This window comes from Pogoniulus pusillus, chromosome 10 (genome assembly GCF_015220805.1).
Source record: "Pogoniulus pusillus isolate bPogPus1 chromosome 10, bPogPus1.pri, whole genome shotgun sequence".
NCBI classification, from domain to species: domain Eukaryota; kingdom Metazoa; phylum Chordata; class Aves; order Piciformes; family Lybiidae; genus Pogoniulus; species Pogoniulus pusillus.
In genome coordinates, this window is record NC_087273.1 from 32202477 (window position 1) to 32229620 (window position 27144).

Below are 27144 nucleotides of genomic sequence, written 5' to 3' on the forward strand. Positions count from 1 at the left end.
CCGCTGAGGTCGCAGCGCACCCGTCTGGAGTGCGCCCCCGCCCCATTCCCCCCCCTTCCCCTGCGGGTGGCACCCGTCCCCCAGCCCAGCTCCACTCGACGCTCCCGTCCCGTTTCCCCTGCCCGTCCTGCAGCCCTCCTTCCCCCCCCACACCAGCCGCCCGCGGCAGAGCGGAAGGGAAGAACGGCGGTCCGGGCGTGCTGAGGCAGCCAATGGGCGCGCGGGGCGCTCTTCCCGCCCTGGGCTCCCCGGCCACTCGGCGGGCGGCGGGGGAGGCACGAAGGACGGGATTGGCTCCGCGGAGCGCTCCTGGCCACCCGCCCACTAGCACCAAAAAAAACGACGGTAGCACAGAGGCCCAAAAAGCCTGAGGGGAGACGGCAGCCTGACCGCCGGCCAGCCACGGCCCCGCGGCCGCATAAGTCTCCCCTGCGAGGCTCCAAAGCGACAGTCCTCCTCGCGCTGCCGACCGGTGGAGCGAAGCGGCCGCGTTCTCTGTGGCCATGCTTACCGCACGGGGGGAGCCGTCCGCCTCCGCTTGTGATGATCTTGGTCACAAGTGGCGCGCCGTAGATTCGCCGTCTTGCGTCACGCCCAGCCCTCGGCGCGCAGTGCGGGAGGGCGGTGTGCGTGTCCCGCTCCTGTGACGCGGTGCCGGGGCGGGAGCCGCTGGAACGGCTGCTCGGGCGCGCGGCCTCGCGTGCCGCCGCGGGCGCCAGAGGCTGCGCCCAACAGCGGCGCGCGGAGCCGCGGTGGGGGGTGAGCGCGCGCCGTCACCGCCGCCTCTCGCTTGGCGGCCTGCGGCTGGAGCGCTCCTGGCCTGGGGCGGTCTTGCCTACTGCTGCCGCCCGCTCCGCCCCGCTCCCTTGCCCAGGAAGCAGGCTCCGGGTGCTGGGGGAAAGAGGGACCCCCGAGAAGTTGACACTGACCGGTCGGGTTAGGTGTCATGCTAGTGAGGGCGCAGGTTCCAGTCCCCGTCTTGTAAGAAAACGAGAAGCAGCAGGGTCAGTGTTGGAAGTGCTTGAACCCACCTTCATTTGCACCTGACGAAGTCCTGTGTGCGTGTGGCCGCTGGCACGGCAGCTGCTGGCTCTGGATTGCGCTATGACAAGCTTGTGCTGTGGAGGGGTGTACACAAACTTCGTGTTTGCTGTTTTGTTTGACATGGTTGGTGGAGCGATAGTGTGCTTTAATCTCTGGGATGGGCTTTGAAGGTCGGCAAGGCGGGAGTGAGACGAGACGCTGCAGAGCAGTCATTCACTAACGCTGGGGTTAAAGTGACAAACTCCAAGGCACTGACTACACTTCAGCGCATTTAGAGGCAGTAGTCAGAAGGGAAACAACTGAATAAGGGAGAGAGACAATTGTAAAACATCTTACAGTTAATAAGCTGGTGAAGCAATCATAGAATCGGTTTGGAAGAGACCTCCAAGATCATCCAGGCCAACCTAGCACCCAGCCCTAGCCAGTCAACTAGACCATGGCACTAAGTGCCTCAGCCAGGCTTTTCTTGAACACCTCCAGGGATGGTGACTCCACCACCTGCCTGGGCAGCCCATTCCAATGCCAATCACTCTCTCTGGCAACAACTTCCTCCTAACATCCAGCCTATACTTTCCCCAGCACAACTTGAGACTGTCCCTACTTGTTCTGTTGCTGGTTGTCTGGCAGAAGAGACCAACCCCCACCTGGCTACAACCTCCCTTCATGTAGTTGTAGACAGCAATGAGGTCACCCCTGAGCCTCCTCTTCTCCAGGCTGCACAACCCCAGCTCCCTCAGCCTCTCCTCATAGGGTTTGTGTTCCAGGCCCCTTACCAGCTTTGTTGCCCTTCTTTGGACACATGATTAGTAATAAACATGTTCCTAAGAGTCTGTGGTAGGCCTCATCTGTTTATCCCAGTTGCTCCTAATTTTTTTAAATGCAACTTTATTTTTTGGTAGGTTGAAGCATCTAACAGCATTTAGCATGCATAAAGACTGTTGGAGGGATTGTAAGGAGTAGAGAATACACCTGGAGTTTGGCTTTCAACTCCTCTAGTGAGTAAAAGGTACAGTCAGGCTTGCTAATTATACTTAACAACTTTGGTTTTCATTTAGCCAGCTAATCACTACCTGATCTGTTAGCCTTATGACAAAACGTTGCCTGATTTGGAGTGGGTTGCAGAGACCAAAAATGGTTTGAGTATGAAGAGTCCCTACAGGCTGACCTGTTCATTGAATGGAAAATAGAGTGTGCAGACAAATGACCAAAGTCTTGGTAAAGATTGAAATACGTGAACAATATACAAAACACAAGTGTCTGTATGTAAAATATTGCATAGAACATAGGCAGCAGGGTATCTCTGTTCAGTACCTCAGGTTATAGTACTTGTTTTAATTGTCCTCTTTATAATCTACACAGAGATTTTCTAATTATTGGTAGAGACATATTTGGTGTTATTTACAAGGAAAATTAAGTGTTTCAAGTTGGTTATCAAGAGACTACAGAAGCCATTGACAGTTTAAGAATGATCTGATTGAGGGCAGTCTAACTGGTAACAGTCTAATTCTTGTTATTTTTCAGCATGAAAAAAATAGGTTAATTGTTAGGTGTCACTCAAGTTCAGTTTCTTGGCAGTTTAGAAGTCCCTTTTATATGCCTAAGACTTTTTGTAAGTCTGGGCCTCAACTATTTAAATGCTTGCAGTGTACAGGTTAGCACACTGCTCCATCCATTCTTTCATCATCTCCTTACTAAGAGGAAACTTAGTGGGGGACATGAGCTGGAGTTTTGCTAAGTGAAATACTGCCAACTGCAGATGAAAAGGCAGCATTTTGTTAGGAGGAGCCTGAAGAGGGAGCCATTGGGACAGTAGAAGCAATAATTAAGGCAGAATAGTTGTCAATAAAAGAAAAAAAAAAATACATTTGTAAGAAGAGTAACTTTTTTTTTTTTGGTCATTTTAAGCTTTCTTTGTTAGATATGTACAGCCATATCTGTATTTAATGCCCTGGTTTAGGTATGAGCACGATTTTAATGTCATGCTGAAAATACAAACGCTCATTGTTTGCTCTGAAATATTTATGCTGATTATACTAAAGTGCAAAGGGAATAAATAAATCTGATTAAATAGTGAAGCATTAGTTAGCTAGTAGATTAGCTTATAAACAGATTGTAAGCACAGAATGTGTTTATTTTCTAACAATACAACATCAGGCATGATTTCACAGTTACTATACTTTATCCACATCACAGCACTGATTTTACTAGAAGTGTTGCTCATGTAAAGAGTAGTACCAGCTCTTCGCTTCCTGCGTTATTGAAATCCCTGTCTATCTTTCATAGTAATAGCCCATGATTATTCATATACAGGAAATAAACACAGCTTTGTGATTATTAACAGAAATCAATCATATGGTGGGATAAATCAGTCACAATAATTACAGTTGCCAACACTGAGTTGCAGCTTTTCTTGTACATCAAATTTGTTCATATAAACAACCCCGTGACTTGACAGCAGTCGTGTAGGTGTGTCTGATAGACCCTCCAAAGGACATTGCATAGTGTCAGTAGGATAGTCATCTAGCCAGTGGCATTGTTGAGTACTTGAGTATCTTTTCCCAGAAAAGATTATCTTTTCCCAAAACAGCAAGTTTCTGAACAAAAGCTGCAAATATCTTTACTCTGACAATGTGATTACACTCATCTGAAAACATCAAACAGACTAATTAGGATGTAAACACCAGGAACTTCCTTAATGTCAGTTACCCACATGTATATACATAGATATACCTTCCCTTTGTGAATGTACTTTTCTACCCCCTCCATAGAAGGCAACATTTGAAAAGTCATATCAAGTGGTGCCTTTTCTTTCACTTGAAAAGTGGAGATAAGTGTTTTTGTCAACATTGCTTTTTGGTTTATTTTTTTTTTTATTATTAAGTTCATGGTTTATTGGATGAAATTTTATCTCATACACTTTGGTGATTGAAACAAAGGGCCTCGCTGTTTCCTTGTGGTTCCCCTAAGTGAGCACTGTCATGTAAGTTAACGAGCTAAGTGTGTGTGCTTTTGGATAGTCAAACTGAAAGACATGCTGCTCTGAATTGGGTACAGAGCAGAATTCAGATAGACCTTGAAAAACAGAACACTGTGCTTAGGGGGGTTAGAAGCTGAAAGTGTCAAGGGTTGTGATTAGCGAGCAAAATGCAGTATTGCAGTCTGGCTGGTCTGCTGATGCATGCTCCTCAACCTCCTGCAGTTTGCCATAGTCCTGTGAGCCATCTCCCTCACTGCTGGCACAGCAGTGGTGTGATTCCTGGCCTAGCTGGTTCTGAGAACTGCCTCAGCAAGAAGACAACCTGGGAAAAAGGTAGGAAGCTTTCTAGCTGGTTCAGCAGGTCTACGAAGGGGCCAGGCAACCACCAGTATTGTGCCTTAGGTGGGACTGGCTAAGGCATGGCTGGGCAGCTCTGAAGTGGGTTTATTGAAATGCACCACGGGGCTGCCTGTGTGGAACCTGAGACAGGAACTGAGATGGCATTTTGGTCCACACCTCTCATTGTGTGAAAAGGGACAGAGCAATCACTATGCTTAAGCCTGGTCCACAGCCTCTTGGCCACCTTAGCCTGGAAGCCAGAAGGTGTGTGGCTGCTTCAGGGTGTGACTGCACCTTTATGCTGCAACGTGCCAGCAAGGTCACACTACTGGTGGCAGCTGCACTCCCTCTTTCATTATAGTTTGCATCTTCTTACTCACTTTGTGTTGCCTTGTGAGTTTGCAGCCCAGTTGTGCCAAGTAACTGAAGTATGAAGTTATGCACTGGCACACAAAATGCTCATCTGCTGCTTGGTACCTTTTCTCTGTTTTAATGGAGAGAAGCCTATGCAAACAAGTAAAAAGGTTGTTAAATAATGTAACGAGAAGTTGGGAAACCACAACTGCAATATAAATGTTTCAGAATACTGAGAAGGAATGCCCACAGGCTTAAATGAAGGCAGAGAAGGGATTTGTTGGAATTTTTTACAACTTCATAAAATCTAAAAGAAAGACATTTTAAGAAGCTTCAAGAGAAGATACAAGGTAAAAGAATACTATTTATTGCTGTTGAAGTGTGCATGTAGAAGTTAGAAGAAATTGAAGGTAAAGAGTTCTTGACATTTCATTCCCTTATCCTAAAGCCAGTACTTAAGAATCACAATTTCCAACTAAAGAGAGCTGTGGTGCCTGCAAATGTTTTGTTTGTACCTCAAGAAACATCCTCAGGGCTTGCTGTTGCCAATAGCATTACAAGCTTTCTACTCAGCTCTTGAAGAGATGAAACACTGGGACTTGTTCCATTGTGGATCATGCCAACTTCTTTTCCAAATGCAAGGAGCACAGTGTATGCCTTAGGAGAACTGAAGCTGAATTTCCAAAGACTTAACATTTTTTCTTTCTACTTTTGTATTTGGTGATTCACAGCCTGCATTGGATTTAAAGGGACCCTCAAAGGTCATCTTGTCCAGCCCCCCTGCAGTGAGCAGGGACACCTCCAACTAGACCAAGATGCCTAGGGCCACATCAGGTCTCATGGGACTCCACCACATCCCTGGGCAACCTGTTCCAGTGTTTTACCACCTTTGTTGTGAAGAACTTCCTACTTATGCCTAACCTAAATCTGCGCTGGTCCTGTTTGAAACCCTTTGTCCTTTTGCTACAAGCCCTTCTGAACAGTCCATCCCCAGCCTCCCTGTAGGTCCCCTTCAGATACAGAAATGTAGTGGTAAGGTCTCCCCAGAACCTTTTATTCCCCCAGATGAACAGCCCCAGTTCCTTCAGCCTGTTTTCACAGGAGAGGTGCTCCAGCTCTCTGACTATCTTTGTGGCCCTCCTCTGGATGCATTCCAGCAGATCCATGTCTCTCTTGTATTGGACACACCACTCCAGGTAGAATGGTATCAGAGACATAATTGTAGATTAAAAAAGAACCTTTCCTACTCTATTGCAAAGCAAAGGCAGTGTTTGTGGGAACTTTTCAAGATTGTTTTTCTCTGCCAAAATTACGATTGGATGTTACTAAGCTTGGAAAGACAAGTAGTTACCACTGTAGACCATTTATCTCTAAAGTACTGATCCTGCAGATGGCTGCACAACAGATCCCTGCTCCTGTGTTGCAGGCTACAAGAGAGACAGATATTTCCATGTGCACTGAGTGGTGACTTCACTGAGGCCCTTGAGGAGTCTTATCTTTAATCAGATACTGAATAATCTAGAGTTATGTTTCTCTAAAGCCAAGTTAGAAAACAGCTGAGAAGTGGCAAGAGAAGTGCTTAACAACTATGATTTATAAAATTCTGGAGCTGTAGTCAAACTCTCCACTCAGTGTCAGTTTTCAGAATCAGATAAATAGTAAGAAATTCTTCCACTGTGATTAAGTGGAACTGTATAATTTGAAGCAGTGGCTGGAACGGCAGAGTAGCTGCCAAATCGATAATGTTAACCCTGCACACAGAATTTGCTCTCTCATCAGGAAGGCAGGAATGCACGGGGCAACAGTAAAGCAACGGTAAACTCTGTAACTTGTGTGAAAAAAAAGAGTGATACAAACTTACAGCATATTCAGATGAGGGCTCTGCTACTGCTTGTCTTCTCACAACAGAAAGCGGCCTGTTGGGAGCTCATCAAATATTTTCCGGTTCTGTTTTCAGAGTGTATAGTTTCAATTATAAGTTCGGGGGGGGTGGGGGGGGAACAGACATGGCTAGCATAAACTTTAAATCACTCTTGTAAGAAAATAAAGAAAATTGCAACTGCATCTGAAGTGTGGGGAACATGCAGTTGGCCGGCACGTTGTGTTCTCTCATGGTGAGAGATCACTGGAATGATCCCAGACAGGTAGCAGCATCAGTATTGTTCATGCATATGCACACAAAGTCTGCTTCCCTTTTGTGTTCTTCTACAGCTATATGCAAGTCTGGAGGCTGACAATGCCAAACCTCCAAGGATTTGGTTTTGTTGTGCTCTGGGTTTGGTTGGTTGGTTTTGTTGTTGATTTTTTTTTAATAAAATAGTAATTCATTGCATTTAAATGAGACTCATTTATTACCTTGTGTGAAGATGTCCAGCTTGCCAGTATTTACAGCTCTGTCACTGCACAGTTAATCTCTCACAAACCCACAAAGCAAGTTTCTGAAAGACAAATATCTCAAATATAAACATCAAATCTGGTACATTATGCATCAATACGTTAAGATTTAAAGCAGTAGCAGAACAGGTCAGAAAAGAACTTGCAAAGAAAGTCATGCTACATGAAATACAGATTTAATCCTTATTTTTCATCTCTGCCAAGTCGCATTTTCTCTGCCTGGCACACACAGCCCAGTCCTGTTAAGGCTACATCCACAAAATAAGAACCTGTGTAAACTGTCAGCTTTATGGGAGGTATTTTCTAGTTACACACTGGAGTTGTCCAAAGCTCACAGGGTAAGGAACATGACCAGTTTTCTTTGCTGTCAGGATGCATTGTGTACTTTGACTCATAGACTTCTTTTGGTTGGAAAAGACCTTTAAAATTGAAGCAAATATACTCTTAAGTTCAATGCCTAGTTATGTTTTTGCAAGCATTTTTCTCACATCTATAGAAGTCCACAAAGAAATAGATCTTGTTCCTGCCTTGAGGATAAGTGGAAGTGGCAAGTTTCACACAAAGAGCCTGGGAGGAATTACATAACAAAATGCAAGCTTCAAATAGTACTTGCAACTTTTAAAACTGTGAGAGCAATGTAACTGGGAACCCCTTCTGTCACCCTCCATCTCAAACAACTCACTCTGGATTGCAGAATCAGCTGAAAAGCATGGCAGGAACTGCTCAGGCAGTCATATATTTCTATTTAATATATTTACCTCTAAAAGAAAATTATGTGTCTGTAGCTCAAAACAGAGACTTATATGGACATATATGGAGTTGGACTTGATAATACTTTTGGGTCCTTTCCAACTTGAGATGTTCTGTGATGCTATGATACAAAGTAAAAATGTGGAAATCAATTAAGCTTCATCTTGAGGCAGTAAAGTACCAGACTAAGAGAGTAACTTACATGAAAGCTGTGGTAACATCTGCAGTTCTCACCAGTTCCAGAGTCACTGTCTTTCTAGAGGAGAAGTCTTCTAAAAACAGATGCATTTGAGAAAGCAAAAGGAGAAGGGATGGAAAACAGCAGATTTTTTTAGGATCTGCGTTGGTTTGGGTGTTACCCACTCCCCGCCCCCCCTACTTTGGAAATCACCCAGACTAGACTCAGCCAGCTCTGGAAATTGAATGAAGCTTATTATTTACAGCTAGCACAATATACAAGCAGATATTTATAGTATATACAGTTATAGACAGAAATAGACAAGGTAAAAGGTAATACAGAAACACAACAGCCCTCCCAGAAACCTGAGTCCTCAGGAGGGGCTCCCAACCACCCCTTCACCTTCCCCCCCTACCCCTCTCAATCTTACCCCAGTCCCAAGGAAGAATGGAGGTTCAGCCAGGGGGTTAGGAAGCAAAGTGGATTAATCAAAAAAACAAAGGGTGAGGTTAGAGACAGAGATGCAGCTCAGAGCTCCCCAGCAGGAGTAGCGAGTGCCTTATCTATGTTTTGATTCTTCTTGTATCTCTCAGTAAGCCTATGAGTGAAGTAGACATCAGCCTTCTTTTCCTTTCACAGCCTGTAATCTAGTTGTTCTCACCAAAACATTCTAGCCTGCTTCAAACTAGCACAGGATCTTAGAAAATCCCTTAGTGGAAAATAGCTGTCAGCAAGTTCACAGGTTCACAGGATGTCAGAGGCTGGAAGGGACCCAAAGAGATCATCAAGTCCAGCCCCTCTGCCAGAGCAGGACCATAACCTAGTTCAGGTCACAGAGGAACACATCCAGACAGGCCTTGAAAGTCTTCAGAGAAGGAGACTCCACAGCCTCTCTGGGGAGCCTGTTCCGGTCCTCTGTGACCCTTACAGTAAAGAAGTTCCCCCTTGTGTTGAAGTGGAACCTCCTGTGCTGCAGGTTACATCCACTGCTCCTTGTCCTATCACAGGGAGCAAGAGAGAAGAGCCTGTGTTGTGTCCCCTCCCAACACCCAGCCCTCAGATATTTATAAACATTTATCAAATCCCCTCTCAGTCTTCTCTTCTCCAGAATAAAAAGCCCCAGGTCCCTCAGCCTCTCCTCATCAGGCAGTGCTCCAGTCCCCTAATCATCCTTGTGGCCCTCTGCTGGATGTTCTACAGCAGATCCCTGTCCCTCTTAAACTGGCAAGTCCAAAACTGAAGGCAGTACTCAAGCTGAGGTCTCACCTGGGCAGCAGAGTAGAGGGGAAGGAGAACCTCCCTTGATCTGCTGGACACACTCTTAATACACCCCAAGATCCCATTGGCCTTCTTGGCCACAAGGGCACATTGCTGTCCCATGGACAACTTGTTATCCACCAAGACTCCCAGATCCCTCTCCACAGGACTGCTCTCCAGCAGAGCACTTCCCAACCTGTACTGGTGCAGTTTACTATTCCTCCCCAGATGCAGGACTCTGCTCTTGTTCTTGTTGAACCTCATCAGGTTCCTCCATGCCCAGCTCTCCAATCTGTCCAAGTCTCACTGGATGGCTGCACAGCCTTCAGCTGCATCAGCCAAGCCTCTAAGTTTGGTGTCATCAGCAAACTTCCTGAGCAGACTGTGCCCTCATAAATGTCATTGATGAAGATGTTGAACAGCAGCAGACCCAGCACTGATCCCTGGAGAGGACTCCACTAGTTACAGCTCTCCAGCTGGACTTGGCACTATGGATTACCACTCTTTGAACTCTGTCTTGTAGCCAGTTCCTAATCCATCTCACTGTCTGCTCTTCCATCCCACACTTCCTGAGCTTGCTCAGTGTTTTAATAAGCAGAGAGAGCAGGCTCTGGAGATAGGTGAGAACAAGGGCATGCAGTTATCTGCACTTACCATATGCAAATTCAGCACACAGAGGCACTCCTCACACCCTGTGTTGAGCAGCATGGAAATGAGCCAGGGAGGCTAAACAGTATCTGGGAGGCTAAACAGTATCTACGAGGCAAGAAGGCAGGACTTCCTCAATGCATCACTGTTTCAACTTTACATGTTACTCACAGGTGGATGTTTCCAACAGTAAGAAGGGAACTGTGGTGGTCCTGCTGGCACCAGCCACTGTGGCAAGGGCTCCTGTGTTACCAGTAAAGGTACAGTTGCACAATGTTCCTTGTCCAAGCATGGACTGTGGACATCTTTAACTGGCAAAGTATTTGATAACATTTTTTAGACAAGCTAAATGCTGTATTCTAAGAAGAATAACAGGAGTAGAAGTCAACCTTCTTGGGAGTACTGCTACTGAAAAGGAAAACTGTAACTACATGAGTAAGCCTAATTTTCCACTCTCGCAAGCTAAAGCAGATGGTGACCTGATTCATTTAATCTCAGGAGCCTGATCATCTCTCTCTGTGTTCAGCCTCTATTGTCAGCATCTTAACATTTTGCTCATTCTCCATGATTTTGGCTGACTGCCACATTTTTTACTGTTCTCTTGAGACACTACTTAAGGATTAAAAATTGTATTTATCTAATATTAAAAATCAAAGTTTCAAATTAAACACACCAATTTCAAATGGAAATCAGTATGTTCCAAGTCTTCTTTCACAGGTTTGATTCCCTACAACACAGATGTCAATCCCTGCAGAAGGGCAGACTTGGCAGGCCTTGACCCAGTATGTAGAGGCACCCAGTGCTCTGGGGTGCTGCATTTAGTTGGCTGCCATTCCCTGTGTTCACACAGGGGCTGAGATGTGCATGCCATTCTTGGGTGCTGTTTCTCCCACAGGGATTGTCCTGTTGGACATCCTTGGTGCTATCAGGCATTCGTGTCTTCACATCTGAATCACACTCTTGTGCTGGCAGACATCCCCCACAAAGTTTTTTTTGCTTACTGTCTGGGTAGGTTTAATCAACAAATCATCCTCTGTAGCCAGGTGGGGGTTGGCCTCTTCTGCCAGGCAACCAGGAATAGAACAAGGGGACACAGTCTCAAATTGTGCCGGGAAAAGTATAGGCTGGATGTTAGGAGGAAGTTCTTCCCAGAGAGAGTGATTGGCATTGGAATGGGCTGCCCAGGGAGGTGGTGGAGGCACCATCACTGGAGGTGTTCAAAAAAAGACTGGATGAGGCACTTAGTGCCATGGTCTAGTTGACTGGCTAGGGCTGGGGGATAGGTTGGACTGGATGATCTTGGAGGTCTCTTCCAACCTGGTTGATTCTATGATATGTAAACCAGGCAGTACATAAGTTACACTGTAAAGAAGTATCCTGGAGTAAACACAAATCAACCTTTATCACAGAGTAAAAGGTAGTCTAGAATAAAATTTAACCAGTCAAATTTACACTGAAGTCACCTTTTTTGGGTGCTTATTTTCAGTGGCTTTGTATAAACATTGTAGCACTTGTAGTTTTGCACATAAATTGGCCAAAACCCAAAGCCTTAACAAGAAAACCTTGAATCAGTATGAATAAAATTGCTTCTTTTATTAACAGTGTCAGGGTTTGATTTTTCTACACAAAGTGTAGATATGATTTCTGTAGCAAATCCACCTCTTTCCTGGGCAGCCTGTGGGGTTGGAATTGGAATGCTTGACAACCCTTTCTGCAAAGAAATTTTCCTAGTATCCAGTCTAAACCTCCCCAGACACAACTTGAGGCCATTTCCTCCTGTCACATTGCTTGTTACTGGGAAGAACACGCCAAGCTCCACCTTGCTCCATCCTGCTTTCAGGGAGCTATAGAGAGCTACAAAGGTCTCTCCTCACTGTCCTTTTTTTCCCAGGCTACACAAGACGAGTTCCCTCAGCTGAGAGAACAACAGAACTGGCTGGTTTGGCAATGTCTGAATTAATTACATTACACTAAAGGTTAAATTTTGAAATTTACAAAAGATAGGCTGGAATTCTGTGTTCTGTCCTAGGTGGACAGTGGCAAGAACAAGCTAATTTTGATAGCATTACACTAGTTTTGTTCTCTGTAACATGAATACTCCTTTTTATCCACTGAAACCCATCAAAATCCATACTTAACCATTAGGCTCCACACATCCGGCTTTCATACTTCAAAATTGGATGCTGTGGCAGAAGAGTGCCCACCTACATCATCATCTTTCAGACCAGAGGCAAATTTCACTGGCAGTGAAATGAAAATTGCCCATAGGACATATTTAAAGATTGAGTAGACATGCCATGGAAACTATATATTGTTGGATAGATTGGGATGTTTGCTTTCCGCCTGGCACAGCAACCAGTTTGCCAGAGACGGTAGGTGGGGACTCTCCAATGCATAGCAGAGCTTCCCATCTGGCTATGCTTATTAGTGAAGTACCAAAGGACTTTGCTTCCCCTTTTCTTTGTAGTGCAAACAGACAAATAAAAGAAACCTGCTTGTTTTCTAATTCTGGGAGTGCTCTTCATCGTTGCCTGCTCCAGTCAGAAGCATTATCACAATTTAGTCTGAAATATTCTGGCACCAGGAACTGTTGAACCATCCCAAATAAAATCTGGATCTCCTCCAAAAAGTCAAGTAGATAGGAAGAATGAATTCATTATGAAGTGAAATAAAGGTGCTTTCTTCTGCCACCATATATCTGAGCAGATAGGAAATACTAAGAGCTTCAGAGCAGAAATTATTCTGAGTGTGTAGCAAATTGATTTCAGGAATTGGCTGCACTCTATGAACTTCTGGCTTCATATCAGTATACTAAGAAACTAAATGACATCTTTTGGCTACTGCTGTTAAATATACCCCAGTTCAGCAAGGTGTGGAGTAAGATGTGGCTGAGTTGTCCTATGAAAGTCAGTGAGCTTTATAGGGGTAACTAACTACAGCACTTAACCAAGAAATCTCTTTTGCTCTATGGATAAGCACAAATCCCCTGCACACTTGCAGACATTAGAACTGGGGGAAAAAGAAGGAAGGTACCTGTTTTTATTGCCTTTCTTGCTGCTATATATGGTGGATCATTAACATCAGTGGGCTTCATACCCAAAGGCATAGACACTTTCAGTTTGTTTGGAGTTGTCCTCTTGGAAAAGACACCCTCCAAGTCCTCCACCACCTGTGAGGAAAACACTGCAGTCAGAAAACATTCATCTTGCAACTGAAGCTTACACCACGTTCACTCTACTGCTCTCAGAAGCACATAAATAGTAGAAACAGTCTGTTTTCTCATTTGGGTGTAAATCTGTGAGGTTGAAATAAGGACTTTATTTTACACAGTTTACACAGCAGCAGCCAAAGAAAAGGTTTGCCTCTTACCTGTTGTTTCACGAGCCGTGTCTGGGACCTGATGGATTGAGAATTTGCCATGACTTTTGCTGCAGTAACTGTTTTAAATCCTGGTTCATGAAAATCTCCCTCAGTCCTGTGAGTAGGGAGAGAAGGGTAATGCCACAGGTGTAGAAGTATTCCTTCAAAGAAATAACACTGAAACCATAAGGGATGACACTGGAGCCATTCACAAACAATACAAATTGATATCACAAACCAAGTTTTTTTCCATCCTAAAATTTGTATTTGGAGACCCCTGTCATAGAGTCATAGAATCAACCAGGTTGGAAGAGACCTCCAAGATCATCCAGTCCAACCTATCCCCAAGCCCTATCCAATCAACCAGACCATGGCACTAAGTGCCTCATCCAGGCTTTTCTTGAAGACCCCCAGGGACGGTGCCTCCACCACCTCCCTGGGCAGCCCATTCTAATGCCAATCACTCTCTCTGGGAAGAACTTCTTCCTAACATCCAGCCTATACCTCCCCTGGCACAACTTGAGACTGTGTCCCCTTGTTCTATTGCTGGTTACCTGGGAGAAAAGGCCACCCCCCACCTGGCTACAATGCCCCTTCAGGTAGTTGTAGACAGTAATAAGATCACCCCTGAGCCTCCTCTTCTCCAGGCTGAACAGGCCCAGCTCCCTCAACCTCTCCTCATAGGATTTGTGCTCCAGGCCCCTCACCAGCTTTGTTGCCCTTCTCTAGACATGTTCCAGCACCTCAACATCCTTCTTGAATTGAGGGGCCCAGAACTGGACACAGTCTTTTACAGATGTTTGATTTGTAATGTAAACTCCTGTGCATATCTTTTCATTTCAAAAAAATACAATGCAAATAATTCTGACTCTTTCAGTCAACTTTTGTTTACCTTTAGAAATACCTGGTTGAGAACATCTTTTCATGCACCACTAGAAAAGTGCAGCACTGTTTTAAAATACCTTGAAGGTATTTTTTTTTTCTAGTGCAAAGGCAAATAAGGACAACTTTTGATCTGACCAGTTTATCTCAGACCTTCTTGCAGGAGAATCCTGACAAGTTAATCCAGACCCCTCGCAGATGATACCAGGGAAGAAATTCTACTAATGAGCACTAAATAATGCAGTAGGTAAGATGGTAATGTTCAGTAACCAAGTTAATATATATTTTTTTTGACAAGGGTAAAAAATGAAAAAGAAAATACATTTATTCTAAGGAAGGAAGAGGAAATACGTAAATCATAAATTGGTCTTCATGTGGAACCCCAAGGTGCTGCTCCTTTCCTTCTGCTGTGGCTTTATGAGACTAGAGCTTTATGTACACATAAAATTTGCACCACTTCATCTTCATATAGGCAAAGCATCAAAGCTTTTATAGTGTAGTTACATTATACTTCTGTATTACTGATTATTACTGTCTAGCTTAGGCTAATTTGGAAGCTTTTTCATGGAAATAAAAGAATCCATGTTAAAGCTCATAGCATGTTAGTGATAAAACCTAAGCCTGCCCCTTTCTCCCAGCTGCCACTCTTGTGCAGAGACATCTTTCTGAGCCAGCTCTTACCTGCTGGTTTTTGGGGTTTTGACTTGGGATATATCTTTTAAATATTGGCAAAGAGAAATTTATATTTGGATGTTTTTCTGGCATGCTCAACAGACATCAAAAGCTGAATTAAACAAATAAAACCCACCTGAAACACATTCACCTGAAGATGCCTCCCAGTGGGGGATACAAACTGAACACAAAATCTTTCCTACTGTGTAACCTGTATGCAGTGGTTTAATGTTTCTTTCTTTTGCATGGAGAGAGAGAGAAGGGATAGTGCAAAGAAGAGGGAGCAATATTCTTAGGTTTGCATTATTCCTTTTCTCATTGATTATCCATGTTAGAGATCACTTTCCCTAAATGTGGTAGCTTGCATTTTCAGCTGATTAATTTTATTTACCTTTTAATGCTCTGTGCTCCTTTATTTTAGTTTGGCTTTGTCATTGACTAAAAATGCACATAACTGCTATGAACTGGTGATTTAAATTCCTTTTGCTAATCATTTACACAGATTTTATGTTACCTTGGTGCCACAGAGAATTTTTTTTCCACAGCACTATTTCTTTTATGCTCCTCTAGATCAAATTCAATCGATTCATACAATTTCCTCTCCTCTTCCATCAGGGCACTGATGCTATCATAGATCCAGGGATCTGAATATGACCTGTGGGAGCCACAACGCTACCTACAAAATAAGACAGAGATATCAGTACAAGTGGGACATGTTCTTCCACTTGACAATCACACCACCTTTTCTCTTCCACCTAATTCTTTACCGAGTGAGTAAACCTAACAAGTAAAAGCTGTTTGCACCCTTAAAGCCATGGCACCTAACTTGCTGTGTTTTCATATTTAAGAAAACCATTGAGCTGTTATTGGTGTGGAGTATGTGCTGTGTTAGCCCAGATGCTGACAGGAAAACATCACCTTACTGAGATACAAATCAGCATTAAAATGTCAGTTTTAATTATGGGTCTATCTATTCAAGTTGCCCGTGGTCCTTAAATGTTCTCAACTGAGGTATGATTGTCATCACCTTAACAGACATCTAAGGGCCTGGCTTTACCAAGGACATTCTGCTCCGCTGCTGTTACTATAGCAGTCCTGGAATTTGGAAACCTAGGACTTATTTCAATTAGACTTGCCTAACTGAAGTCAATTAAACATGACACAGGTCTTCATTAGGCTGATTTTTAGCCATTGCCACCTAGTCAGTCCTGAGCAACAACGTGTGTTATTACCAAGCAGAACTATAGAGCCCATCATTGACTCATGACTGATACCTTCAAAAGTTCCAGAGTGAAGATCATAGTCACCACAGTCCACCTGCAACAAAAACACTGATTATATATCAACAGACCCTGCCTTATTCTTCTGTGAGTGTTAGTTTGCCACAACTACTGGTGGCTTTGTTTGAAAAAAAAAAACCCAAAACCAGAAATGAGTAGGAAACAATTCTATGTTCATATTTATAAACTAGAAAACACTGTATCAGGAACAATCTGCTTCAGCAAAGAGAAGACAGGGCTCAGTTTCTAACCACTAGAGAGAGAAATTCAGCTGTCTAGAGCAGTTAAAGGCATTTGAGAACAAGGGCCTCTCTCCATCCCCTCTTTTGCTTCAGGAAAATCAAATGCATTGTAAGTGAAAGACTTACCTATTAGTGTTTCAAACATTGCAGAATAAATACTCCAAGTTCTCTATCCTTTTTATTGAATACAAAATCTCTGTAACAAAGACAAGAAAGAACCTTACTTGGTTTTCATTAGGAAAACAGTTATATTCAAGTTAAAAGTAATAACAAAATTCAGAATCCCAACCTTAATTCCAGGCCACAACGAATAATAATTTAGGGGTCTCTTGAATCATACAGCTTTGGAACAGAGAGAGGCATTTGGTTTATTAAGTGGATTCTTTTTCCAGACACATTTTCATACTCAGGTTTATCATCAACTATTTTTTTGCAATGAACTTGTTTAGTCTCAAAACCTTGTTACAGCCAAATGTCTGGTAGCAGGCAGAGATCATTTTTGATGTTTTAATAGCACCATTTTTCTTAACCAAGACTTAGAAGAATTGAATCAAGGCTGCCAAGGCTCTTTTACTTAAAACCAAATTTCATTCTTTTTCAGACATAAAGGTTAATGCAGATTTTTCTTTAGTTCCTGACTTCTTTCATCTTCTCTTTGACTTCCTTTGTTTCATCAGGAAGTCTCCAGATGAAAAAAAAAATGTGCTCTTCATTTCATAGTAGTTCACATTGGCTGCTAAACATACTACAGTGCAATGTTATTTGCTTCTGCAATGGTTAACAAAGATTTTATTTGCCTTTTAAACCTAGGAATCCAGCTATATTCAGTTCCTTTAGGTAGGTACATTGCAATAAGCAGTATCTGCTGCACAAAGGCAGAGCAGCAGCAGAACTGGGTTTGTAGGGTGGGGTGTGTAGGAACAACAATTAAATAGAAGATACAGAAGTTCTGTATTTGTAAACATTAAGTTTGCTCTGTGATTACAGGTACATCACTGCTCTCCTGTCAGAGGGCCAGAGAATGGACCTGTGTCCTCTGCTGTTGCAGGCTGCACTGCCTGCTATCCCTGCTTGCTGCGGGGCCATGGTAAACAAGCCCACAGACCAATATGGTCATGGGCCAGCTGTGAGGGTCTCCATACGATTCCATGTCAATTATGCAGAAGCCCATTTTATTGATGTAACAGCCTGAATATATACACTCAGCCAGCAGAGCACATGCCTACACATTAGCATAATTAGTCAGGGACAACCCACCACATCTGCATACATACATGCCTTGTTATTCTCCATTATCTACCCCTTCTGAGATAAGGTGGTCAGCTGCATGTGAGAACCAAGGTCTGTTATTACAAGGATCTGCCTGTTGTCATTTCTCTTCACTCTGTCCCCACAGCTCTCCTGCACCTGCAGCCCACAACTCTTCTGCATTCTCACTAGTCATGGCACAGTCCCCAAGCCTCAAAGCTGCTGGGTTTATTCCAAAGATTTCCATGGGAGACGTCCTCGTGCATTGGTTAAATATACAGGGAGTCTCCTTGCACTCCAAATCTCATTTGTATATTCAAACAATGACACAATACTTATGACCAGATGCATACCATCAATTTCAGTCAGTGTGTCAGGGTCTGTTTTAAAGCCACCTTCCTTTTTTGGCAGGCTGCACATCCACATGAAACATAGAAACATGCAGTGGGGTTGTGTGGATCCTTCCCTCGTTCCCCAAGAATCACAGGAGGCAGGGGAAGGTCCTGGCCATCAGGCAGCTGAGGAGAAATGTTTTTTAAAAAGGCAACTAAGGAAAAAACAAACATTTGAAAACTAACAAATATTATTAAAAACAATGGAATTACAAGTATTGAAAATACTTCTATATGCACAGTTGATTCTGTTTTGATCTGGTGCAAAAATCCAGCTTTGAATCCAGCTCTAACCTACCCAGACATATAAATATTTTTCTTCCCTGTTTCAGTTTTGCAGGGACTTTATGGAGCTCTTCTAACATTTTACTGTCATAAATACCATTGTTGCTAAGTTCTTACTTCCAAATATTGGAGAAGGCAGAGTTGTGTGCTGTAGTGGCAAGAGCATATACTGTGAGACTGAAATAGTCAAAAAGCCATACAAACTAATTTGGGGCTTGATTTCACCACGGGCAGAGGGCAGGAAGCCTGCAACCTCAGACACAAAATAAAAGTTCTGCTGGCAGGAGGCAGCAGCAGATCTATCAGACAAAACAGGGTAAGGCTCTGAAGTAATCCTGTGATGTACTGCTGTGCAGAACACATCTCCACACTGGACAGGAGAAGCTAAGTGTGTCACAGGAGAGAGAAATAAGAAATGCATGCAATCCCTTGTATTCATCAATAGTATCAGTCTGGATTGGCCTGTTGCAGCCCCAAAGTTTTGCTGCTTCTTACCAAGCAAGCGAGAGAAGAACCCAAATTGTGAAACACTATTTTGGTCCCAGGCAGAGAAAAGTATCTCTGGTGTTTGCTCCTACAACAGATAAGGCACTGCTATCAACACAGACTGTTGCCATGTAGTTTTGGCAATCACAATTGCATGCCAAGTGCATAAGCTTTTCATTTTAAATGCATTCATTGCAACTATTAAATTATGTGGGCTGAAATGTGAAAGTATTGCTATACTGCAGAGCCCTTGTCCTTCCAACACTCGCAATCCTCTCCAGAAGCCTCACAAGGAGGAAAATAGAATCCCTACTAGTGAACTTAAGTGTTAGAACAAAAATCTAACAGTTCAGGGCAGGAAAGAGCCCCAAGCAACACTAAGTAAATTAGAGACCAAGATTTCTCAGAAATTAGCTCTTGCCTACTGCTTTCCAACAATCATTAACAAAATGGCATGAAGGTTTGTCAGAAGCTCCCAGAGCCAAAGATGACTCCCCAAACTCAGGATAACTAGCACCTTCTGTTCAGCATCATTTTCTTTTTAAAAGGTACTTCTCTCATACAGAGACTTTGGTGACAGATGATGTATTAACTATTATGCTTCATTATTCAGAAGAATGTAAAAAGAAGCCTTGGTAAAGAAATCAAACCTTTTACATTTGCAAACTGCTTCCCTCCAGGAGCAAACCATCCCTGCTGTGCAGAGAACATCTATTTGTATTTGGATTCTCTGTGTAGTCTCAGACTGAGACTGAGGAGGGGCTGATTCAAGCAGGTATCATGTAGCTATAGGTCTACTGATGATTTGTTACCTAGCTACCAAAATGGCACTATCTTGTAACATACATAGCACTGAGTGCAATAGGTAGACTACATAGAATCAACCAGGCTGGAAGAGACTTCCAAGATCATCCAGCCCAACCTAGCACCCAGCCCTAGCCAATCAACCAGACCATGGCACTAAGTGTCACATCCAGGCTTTGCTTCAACACCTCCAGGGACAGCAACTCCACCACCTCCCTGGGCAACCCATTCCAATGCCAATCACTCTCTCTATCAGGAACTTCCTCCTAACATCCAGCCTAGACCTCCCCCAGCACAACTTAAGACTGTGTCCCCTTGTTCTGTTGCTGGTTGCCTGGCAGAAGAGACCAACCCCCACCTGGCTGCAACCTCCCTTCAGGTAATTGTAGACAGCAATGAGGTCACCCCTGAGCCTCCTCTTCTCCAGGCTAAACAATCCCAGCTCCCTGAGCCTCTCCTCACAGGGCTGTGCTCCAGGCCCCTCACCAGCCTTGTTGCCCTTCTCTGGACACATTCCAGCACCTCAACATCTCTCTTGAATTGAGGGGTCCAGAACTGGACACAGCACTCAAGGTGTGGCCTGACCAGTGCTGAGTACAGGGGCAGAATAACCTCCCTTTTCCTACTGGCCACACTGCTCCTGATCCAGGCCAGGATGCCATTGGCTCTCCTGCCCACCTGGGCACACTGCTGCCTCATCCTCAGCTACTATCTACCAGTCCCCCCAGTCACTTTCTTTTTGGCTGCTCTCCAGCCACTCTGTCCCCAGCCTGTAGCACTGCTTGGGGTTGTTGTGGCCAAAGTGCAGAACCCTGCACATGGCCTTGTTAAATCTCATCCCACTGGCCTCTGCCCACCCATCCAGCCTGTCAAGGTCCCTCTGCAGGGCTCTCTTACCCTCCAACAGATTGACACCTACTCCTAGCTTGGTGTCATCTGCAAACTTACTGACGATGGACTCAAAGATACTGAACAAGACTGGGCCCAGCACTGATCCTTAAGAGAACACCACTAGTGACTGGCTGTTTTAAATGCAGGAATCAAACAAGTACCTGATATGACCTCCAGATTTGCTGAAGTAACAGCAGTTCCAAAGGCTGTGAGTCTGTCTGCAGCCATTGTCATCATTTGTATAACTTCTTTCCATAGATCTGGTTGAATAGAATCACTTTCCACAGACACTCACTCCTCAAGATCCTGTGCAGGAAGGAAAAAAGTGAACACGGTGGTGTTTGCCAGTGGATGTAAAAGTCACATTTTATGTTTTCATTTCTACCCAGGTGCTTGTTGGCTCAGTGGAGCTTCTGCCTGCACACACTCGGTGCCACAAGCTTCTGGTTTGTTGAAGTCCACACAAATGCCTCTCCCAGAGAAGAGGTCCTGAGCACAGACTGTGCTTGCAGCCATGCTTTGTGAAGCACATGTGGCACACCTGATGCCAGACACAGAACCATGCCCATTACCTTAGTGGCAAACACTCAGCTGGCACATAGAGCACAGGCATCTGGGGCACCAGTTTTGTGCTCAGCATTTCACTGCAATAGAGTCCTTACCTCAATGAATCACTTTGATGTACATCAATATACTGGAAGATCTCTGTCTCAAACACTGCAGAGAATGTTGAGTGTATTAGTGCCTTAGAAGTACAAGGCTGAGATGGACACTCTGTGAAAGTTAAGGGTTAACATTTTAGAGGCATCCTGCAATATGCAAGTCTTTAAGTGCTAGAAAGCACAAACAATTGTAAAGTGCTGAGCCTATTTCAGTGTCATATAAGTTCCTCAAGCCAGGAGAAGGTATGCTTGAATTTCTGCATAAAACCTTCAGTTGACTTGTATTCAAGTTTCTGAAAAGAAAAAAGTGAAAAAATGCCCAAAGAATGAGTAGTTTTACTGTTTCTGCTTAAAAGAACGTTAGGGGAAGCATGTTCTAAAGAAATAAAACCTCACATTGTATGTACTGGGCAAACAACCCCAGGGAAAGACCTGCAGACACTGACAGACACCAATGGCCCAAGGGAACTCCTCTTCCTTTTTAATTTCCAGAAGGAAGGAGAAAGATTGATTCACTGACACACACTGTATATTTTACATGACTGAGGGAGAGCAATCTTGACACCACACAGTATTGGACAACCAATAGCTTTTATGGTTGAATGAGAACAACACCAATACTAAAATATCTGATAGGTACATAAGTTATTTAATACTTGCAAACCTTTCTGTCCTGTTTAAGACAAGTACAGATTTAAAAATCATAAGATTTTTAAGGTGGTGGAGTTTCTTTCCTTCCTGCAGTTTTCTTTTCCTGCTTCCTTACAGTTGTTGTTGTAGTTCCTTGAATCAGTGTTAAGAGATGGCTAAATACTTGGCTGGGCTAAATTCAGAATAGCTGCTATATCAGGCTGTGTGATGGGATGGACTCCAAGGTCAAAACACCACACTTTGATAAAAGTGCAGTTGCAGGTCCATCCATAATTCCTTAAATTTGATGCATTGCTAAGGTGATTGGCTATGGCAATATTGATAATTTTCAATTATATTGCTCTGACAGAGAAGGAAGATTGAAAACCAAAGCATAATGAACAGGAGGGAAACATTGTTCAGTTCATATGGAGATCCTGGCTGGCTGAAGAATGAGTCCCATTTTCTAACCTTCTTAGACTCAAGGTTCTATCCATACTGCCTATGACACAGGTCACTCTCTGAAGTAAAGCTTTGAGAATGCATGTGACACCTAGGTATAATCCCCAGTGACCAGTTTCCAGCATCTGTTTGCAATAGAACCACTGGTAGTGGAAAATGCCAGTTTCACAGGACAGTGAGGCTGCAAAACATTGCTGTTGCAGAATTACAGAATGATCTAGGCTGGAGGGGACCTTAGAGATCATCTAATTCAACCTCCATGGGCAGGGATGCCTCTCAACTACAGCAGGTTAAATAAGGCCCTATCCAACCTGGCCTCAAACATCTCTCCAGGGAGGGAGCATCCACAACCTCCCTGAACAATCCATTCCAGAGTCCTGCCTCCTAGTGAAGAGCTTCTCCCTAAGAGACAATCTAAACCTATTCTCCTTCAATTTAAACCCATTTCCCTCTGTCCTATCAGTGGACACTCTTATGAAAAGTTTCTCTCTAGTCTTTCTGTAGGTTCCCTTCAGGTATTTAAAGGCAGCTCTAAGGTTTTCCCAGAATCTTCTCCTCTCCAGGCTGAACGATTCCAGTTCCCTCAGCCTATCCTCATAGCAGAGGTGCTGTAGCCCCTGGATCATCTTTGTGGCCCTCCTCTGGACTTGTTCCAACAGATCTCTGTCTTATGGTGGGGACACCAGAACTGGACACAGTATTTGAGGTGGAGTCTCACAAGAGCAGAGTAAAGGGGGAGAATTAGCTCTCTTGATGTGCTGGCCACACTCCTCCTGCTGTGTCCCAGATTACAGTTTGCCTTCTGGGCTGCATGAGCTCACTGCTGGATCATGCTGAGCTTCTCATCTATCAACACCCCCAAGTCCTTCTTGTCACAGCTGCTCTCAGCTCACTCTGTACCCAGTGCCTGGGACTGGCCTGATCCAGGTGTAGGACCTCACACTTTGACTCCTTGAACCTCATGCAAGTTTGCCTATTTCCCAAGCCTGCCAAGGTCCCCTTGGATGCCATCCCTTCACTCCAGCGAGTCCACACAGCTGAGTGTGCTCTCAATGCCACTGTCCATACTGCTGACAAAGATGTTGAATGGCACTGGCCCCAGAACAGATCCCTGAGCAACTCCACTTGGCTCAATATCCATCTGCAGACCAGTGACATTAGCCACAACTCTTTGAGTGCAATCTTCTAGCCAGTTCCTCTGGAGATGGCTTGTTAACTGAGACAAGAAAATGCGTGTTTGTGTGGGATTTTTAGGATGCAGGGATTAAATGTATGCATATTCTTTAAATGGAGGAATATTTATATGCTAATGCTTGCTGAACAAAAGAAAAACCCCAAACCCTGATGAACTCAGGATCAAAATACCTTTTCCTTTTCATATTGTTTTCTTTATGAAGAGGTAAACTCTGCTCCCAAGAGGTGGACCTGTCAACTGCCCTCTTCAAATATTCACATTGCCAGTCTCAAGCAGCAGCAGTTTGGCCTAAACCAAAAAGAGATTACTATGGGAAGTTTCAAAGCAAGCATGAAAAAAAATTCAGGACATTTCAGATGAGACAAAGTAGCTGCTAGGATTTAACAATAAAGATGTGGTGTTTTGGGGTTTGGTAGCTTAGGTTATACTCATCTTGGGATAGAGTTTCATCAGCTAAGGCTTAACACAACAAGAGTCTTGCAACAAGCAACCCAAACGTAAAGTCCTCAGTCTGACTATTTCTTCCAGCTTTGGACTGTGCAAACAGCTGCAAACATTTAGCAACTGAAGTCCATTTTACAGAGGGCAATGGCATGCAGAAGCATGATCAGAGGCATGGTCAGGAGGAACTCACAGGCTGCACAGGACAGAGAAGACCAGGACCTGCAGGCTGGGCTGGGGCTAACTATTCCCCAGTGAACAGAGTTTCCTGATAAAAATAAGATGGTGGTGCTTGCTGGGGCACTACCCAGGTACACACAGGACAGCATCTGAGTCAAGACACTGCAGGTCATGTCCAAAAGGGACACAAGGTAGAGAGATGACTACTATCAGGTAAAAGTCAAGCATGGACACCATTTGTGTTTTGTTCACTTCTCTTTTTGTTGCTGTCTGCTTTTAGGGGGCCAGGAAATGGCTCTGCTTGTCTGATGCTGCTCAGCCTCACTTTAGCCAACAGTGGGTCCCAGATGAGCAGAAATTATGTTCACACTGGTCCTTATTACAGACAGCATCTTCAGCCTCCAAGCTGGGTCTCACAGAGGGGAGCTGGTTGCCACATAGGCTGAGGAGATGCTGGAGTGTGTCCAGAGCAGGCCCAGGAGGATGCTCAGAGGCTGCAGCAGCTCTGCTGTGAGCACAGACTGAAAGAGTTGGGGCTGTGCAGGCTGGAGCAGAGGAGGCTCCCAGGGGACCTTCTTGTGGCCTTCCAGGATGTGAAGTGAGCTACAAAAAACCTGGGGAGGGACTTTTGAGGCTGTGAGGGAGTGGCAGGAGTGGGGGAAATGGAGCAAAGGTGGAGATGGGGAGAGTGAGGCTGGAGGTGAGGAGGAAGTTGTTGGTGATGAGTGGTGAGAGGCTGGAGTGGGTTGCCCAGGGAGGTGGTTGAGGCCCCATGGCTGGAGGTGTTTGAGGCCAGGCTGGCTGAGGCTGCGTGCAGCCTGCTCTAGGGTAGGGTGTCCCTGGGCATGGCAGGGGACTCTGATGGGTACATTTGTGAAGGGCTCAAAAAAGTGCAAGGCACTGCACCTCCAGATTGTGACAGCAGCAAGTGTTGTAGAGCCTGGTCATTCATCCAAAAGCAGGACTAGAGCCTAGTCTCACCACGAGCATTGCCAACAGCCAGGAGATCCCAGCATGTGAAGATTTTAATCAGATGTTCATCTAGAGATACTTTTAAATCTGTTACATTTATCTGCCAGGGGAGATTTAGGCTTGAGGTGAGGAGAAAGTTCTTCCCTGAGAGAGTCATTGGACACTGGAATGGGCTGCCCGGGGAGGTGGTGGAGTTGTCGTCCCTGGGGCTGTTCAAGGCAGGATTGGACGTGGCACTTGGGGCCATGGTCTAGCCTTGAGCTCTGTGGTAAAGGGTTGGACTTGATGATCTGTGAGGTCTCTTCCAACCCTGATGATACTGTGATAAGCTTCACACATCTCCCCCATTCATTCCCATCTGGAAAATACTTGCAAAGGCCAGTGATGCACCCACATTTAACCTTGCCAAAAATAAGTCAGGTTGCCACACCTGAACAAGAAGGACCGTAATATGGGTCAAAACATGGTTGCTAGAGCCACCAACCTCAGAGTGGTTAAGTGTCGCTGTCTCCATCTTTTCCCTCTTTTGTTTTTTCTGGATTCCATGCAATTTTCACTCTAAAAGGAATATTTGTAGTAAGCAGCTTGTGGTGACTCAAAGAATCATGTATTTTAATATTACATGAAGGCCAGAATCACAAAAGAGCTGCTTATACAGGGGATATGTGCTGTGGTGATGGGTTCTTTCTCTTTTTACCCATGTAACATGCAAATGACACGTCTTCAAGTCATGTTTCATTAGCTTTTCACTGTTCAAGAAAATGAAACAAGGAAACTAAAATGTTGTAAAGGGAAAAAAAATCATGTTCAAGCAAGGAAAAACTTCCTAGGAATATTAAAAATAATTCTGTGATGTTTTCAAAACAGAGTCAGTTGTCGAGAAAAGCTTCTAAAATGTCACCACAAATAATTACTTCCATAAAGAAAAATAAGCATAAACAGTGGCAAAGCTGGGAAAATGCATGTGAGGAATACATTTTCACAAGCATGCAGATTAGCAGAGTACACCAAATACTATTAATTCAAGCAAGACATTAGCAACTATGTTGTGCTGTACTGGAGGGAGGGTGTGTTAGTACACAACCAATTCACAGACAACAGCTGCTTGGAAGCATTTGGAAGTTCATGTAGGAAAGGGAGTTATTGTACCAAAGCAGTAGAAATTTCAGGCTGAAATAGCACAGTGTAACAGAAAAGTTCTTTGAGAGGATGATAAAGCCTGCAGGGGAAAAATATCTAACAAAAATTTCAGTGTTCCACTTCAAGTGTATTTTATCTGATCTCAAAGGGCAGCTGGTGCTTTATAGAATAATGTAGAATGACTGTTTTTTAGAAGCATTTCATGACAGTCATGTGGTTTCTCTTCCTTCATTTTTTAGTAGGAACAACATTTTGGGTCTCACTTCCTCACACCTCGTTAAGTACAGTCAAAACTCAGCGTTCTTAAGTGGCAATTTAACATGAAATCCAAGTTGATTCCTTAACCAGGAAGATTCTTAGATGAAATATCAACTAAACTTACAATCATTTGAGAAGCAGCTCCTGAAATGGTCCTGCTGCCCTCCTTACTGTTCCTGAAGTGAATGCCTCGCATGCCTTCCTCCCTGTGATACAGCATTTGAGGTGTGTGTTGCAGGTGCCTATGGAAACTGAACATTTTGCAGTCAAGCCAGAGAAAAACAAAGTCAGAAATTTCCTGGTTTGCAAATAACACAAAGAACATTTAATATGAAAGGAGGCACAGGCTGCCCAGGGAGGCTGTCAAGCACCTCCCTCCATTTCTATAAGGCATTAAGCAACCTTGGCTAGTGGAAGGTGTCCCCGCCAATGCCAGGGATGTTGGAATGAGATGATCTTTAAGATCCCTCCCAACAAAACCCATTCTATGAATCTATGCGTGTAAGAGTAGGAGCTAATTTACCAAACCAATGGCAAGCCCCATCATAGGGAACATTTCCTCTAAATAATCATCATCAAGGAAGATAACTGCAATAAGAGGGCTACTTTTTAACTTAGAATCAACCAGGTTGGAAGAGACCTCCAAGATCATCCAGTCCAACCTATCCCCCAGCCCTATCCAATCAACTAGACCATGGCACTAAGTGCCTCACCCAGTCTT

The 27144-nt window shown here is 44.1% G+C and overlaps 2 protein-coding genes across 12 annotated transcripts in view; both read right to left on the bottom strand.

The window, feature by feature from the left end:
* ZNF407 (zinc finger protein 407) overlaps positions 1-597 on the bottom strand; it is a 393020-nt gene extending 392423 nt beyond the window's left edge. For all 11 annotated transcript variants that reach the window (XM_064150138.1, XM_064150148.1, XM_064150141.1 and 8 more), the window contains exon 1: positions 512-597. The gene's annotated coding sequence lies outside the window, so the exon portion shown is untranslated. The remainder of the gene's footprint in view (positions 1-511) is intronic.
* Positions 598-1005: 408 nt separating this feature from the next.
* LOC135178939 (beta-Ala-His dipeptidase-like) lies at positions 1006-26619 on the bottom strand. Its single transcript, XM_064150362.1, is given in 15 exon segments — positions 1006-1242; positions 12378-12502; positions 12505-12570; positions 12975-13124; positions 13323-13361; positions 13364-13416; positions 15370-15490; positions 15493-15531; positions 16088-16172; positions 17483-17565; positions 17979-18030; positions 18032-18055; positions 18057-18143; positions 20655-20789; positions 26548-26619. Coding segments are annotated over 15 exon segments (1368 nt in total).
* Between the last annotated feature and the right edge of the window lie 525 nt (positions 26620-27144).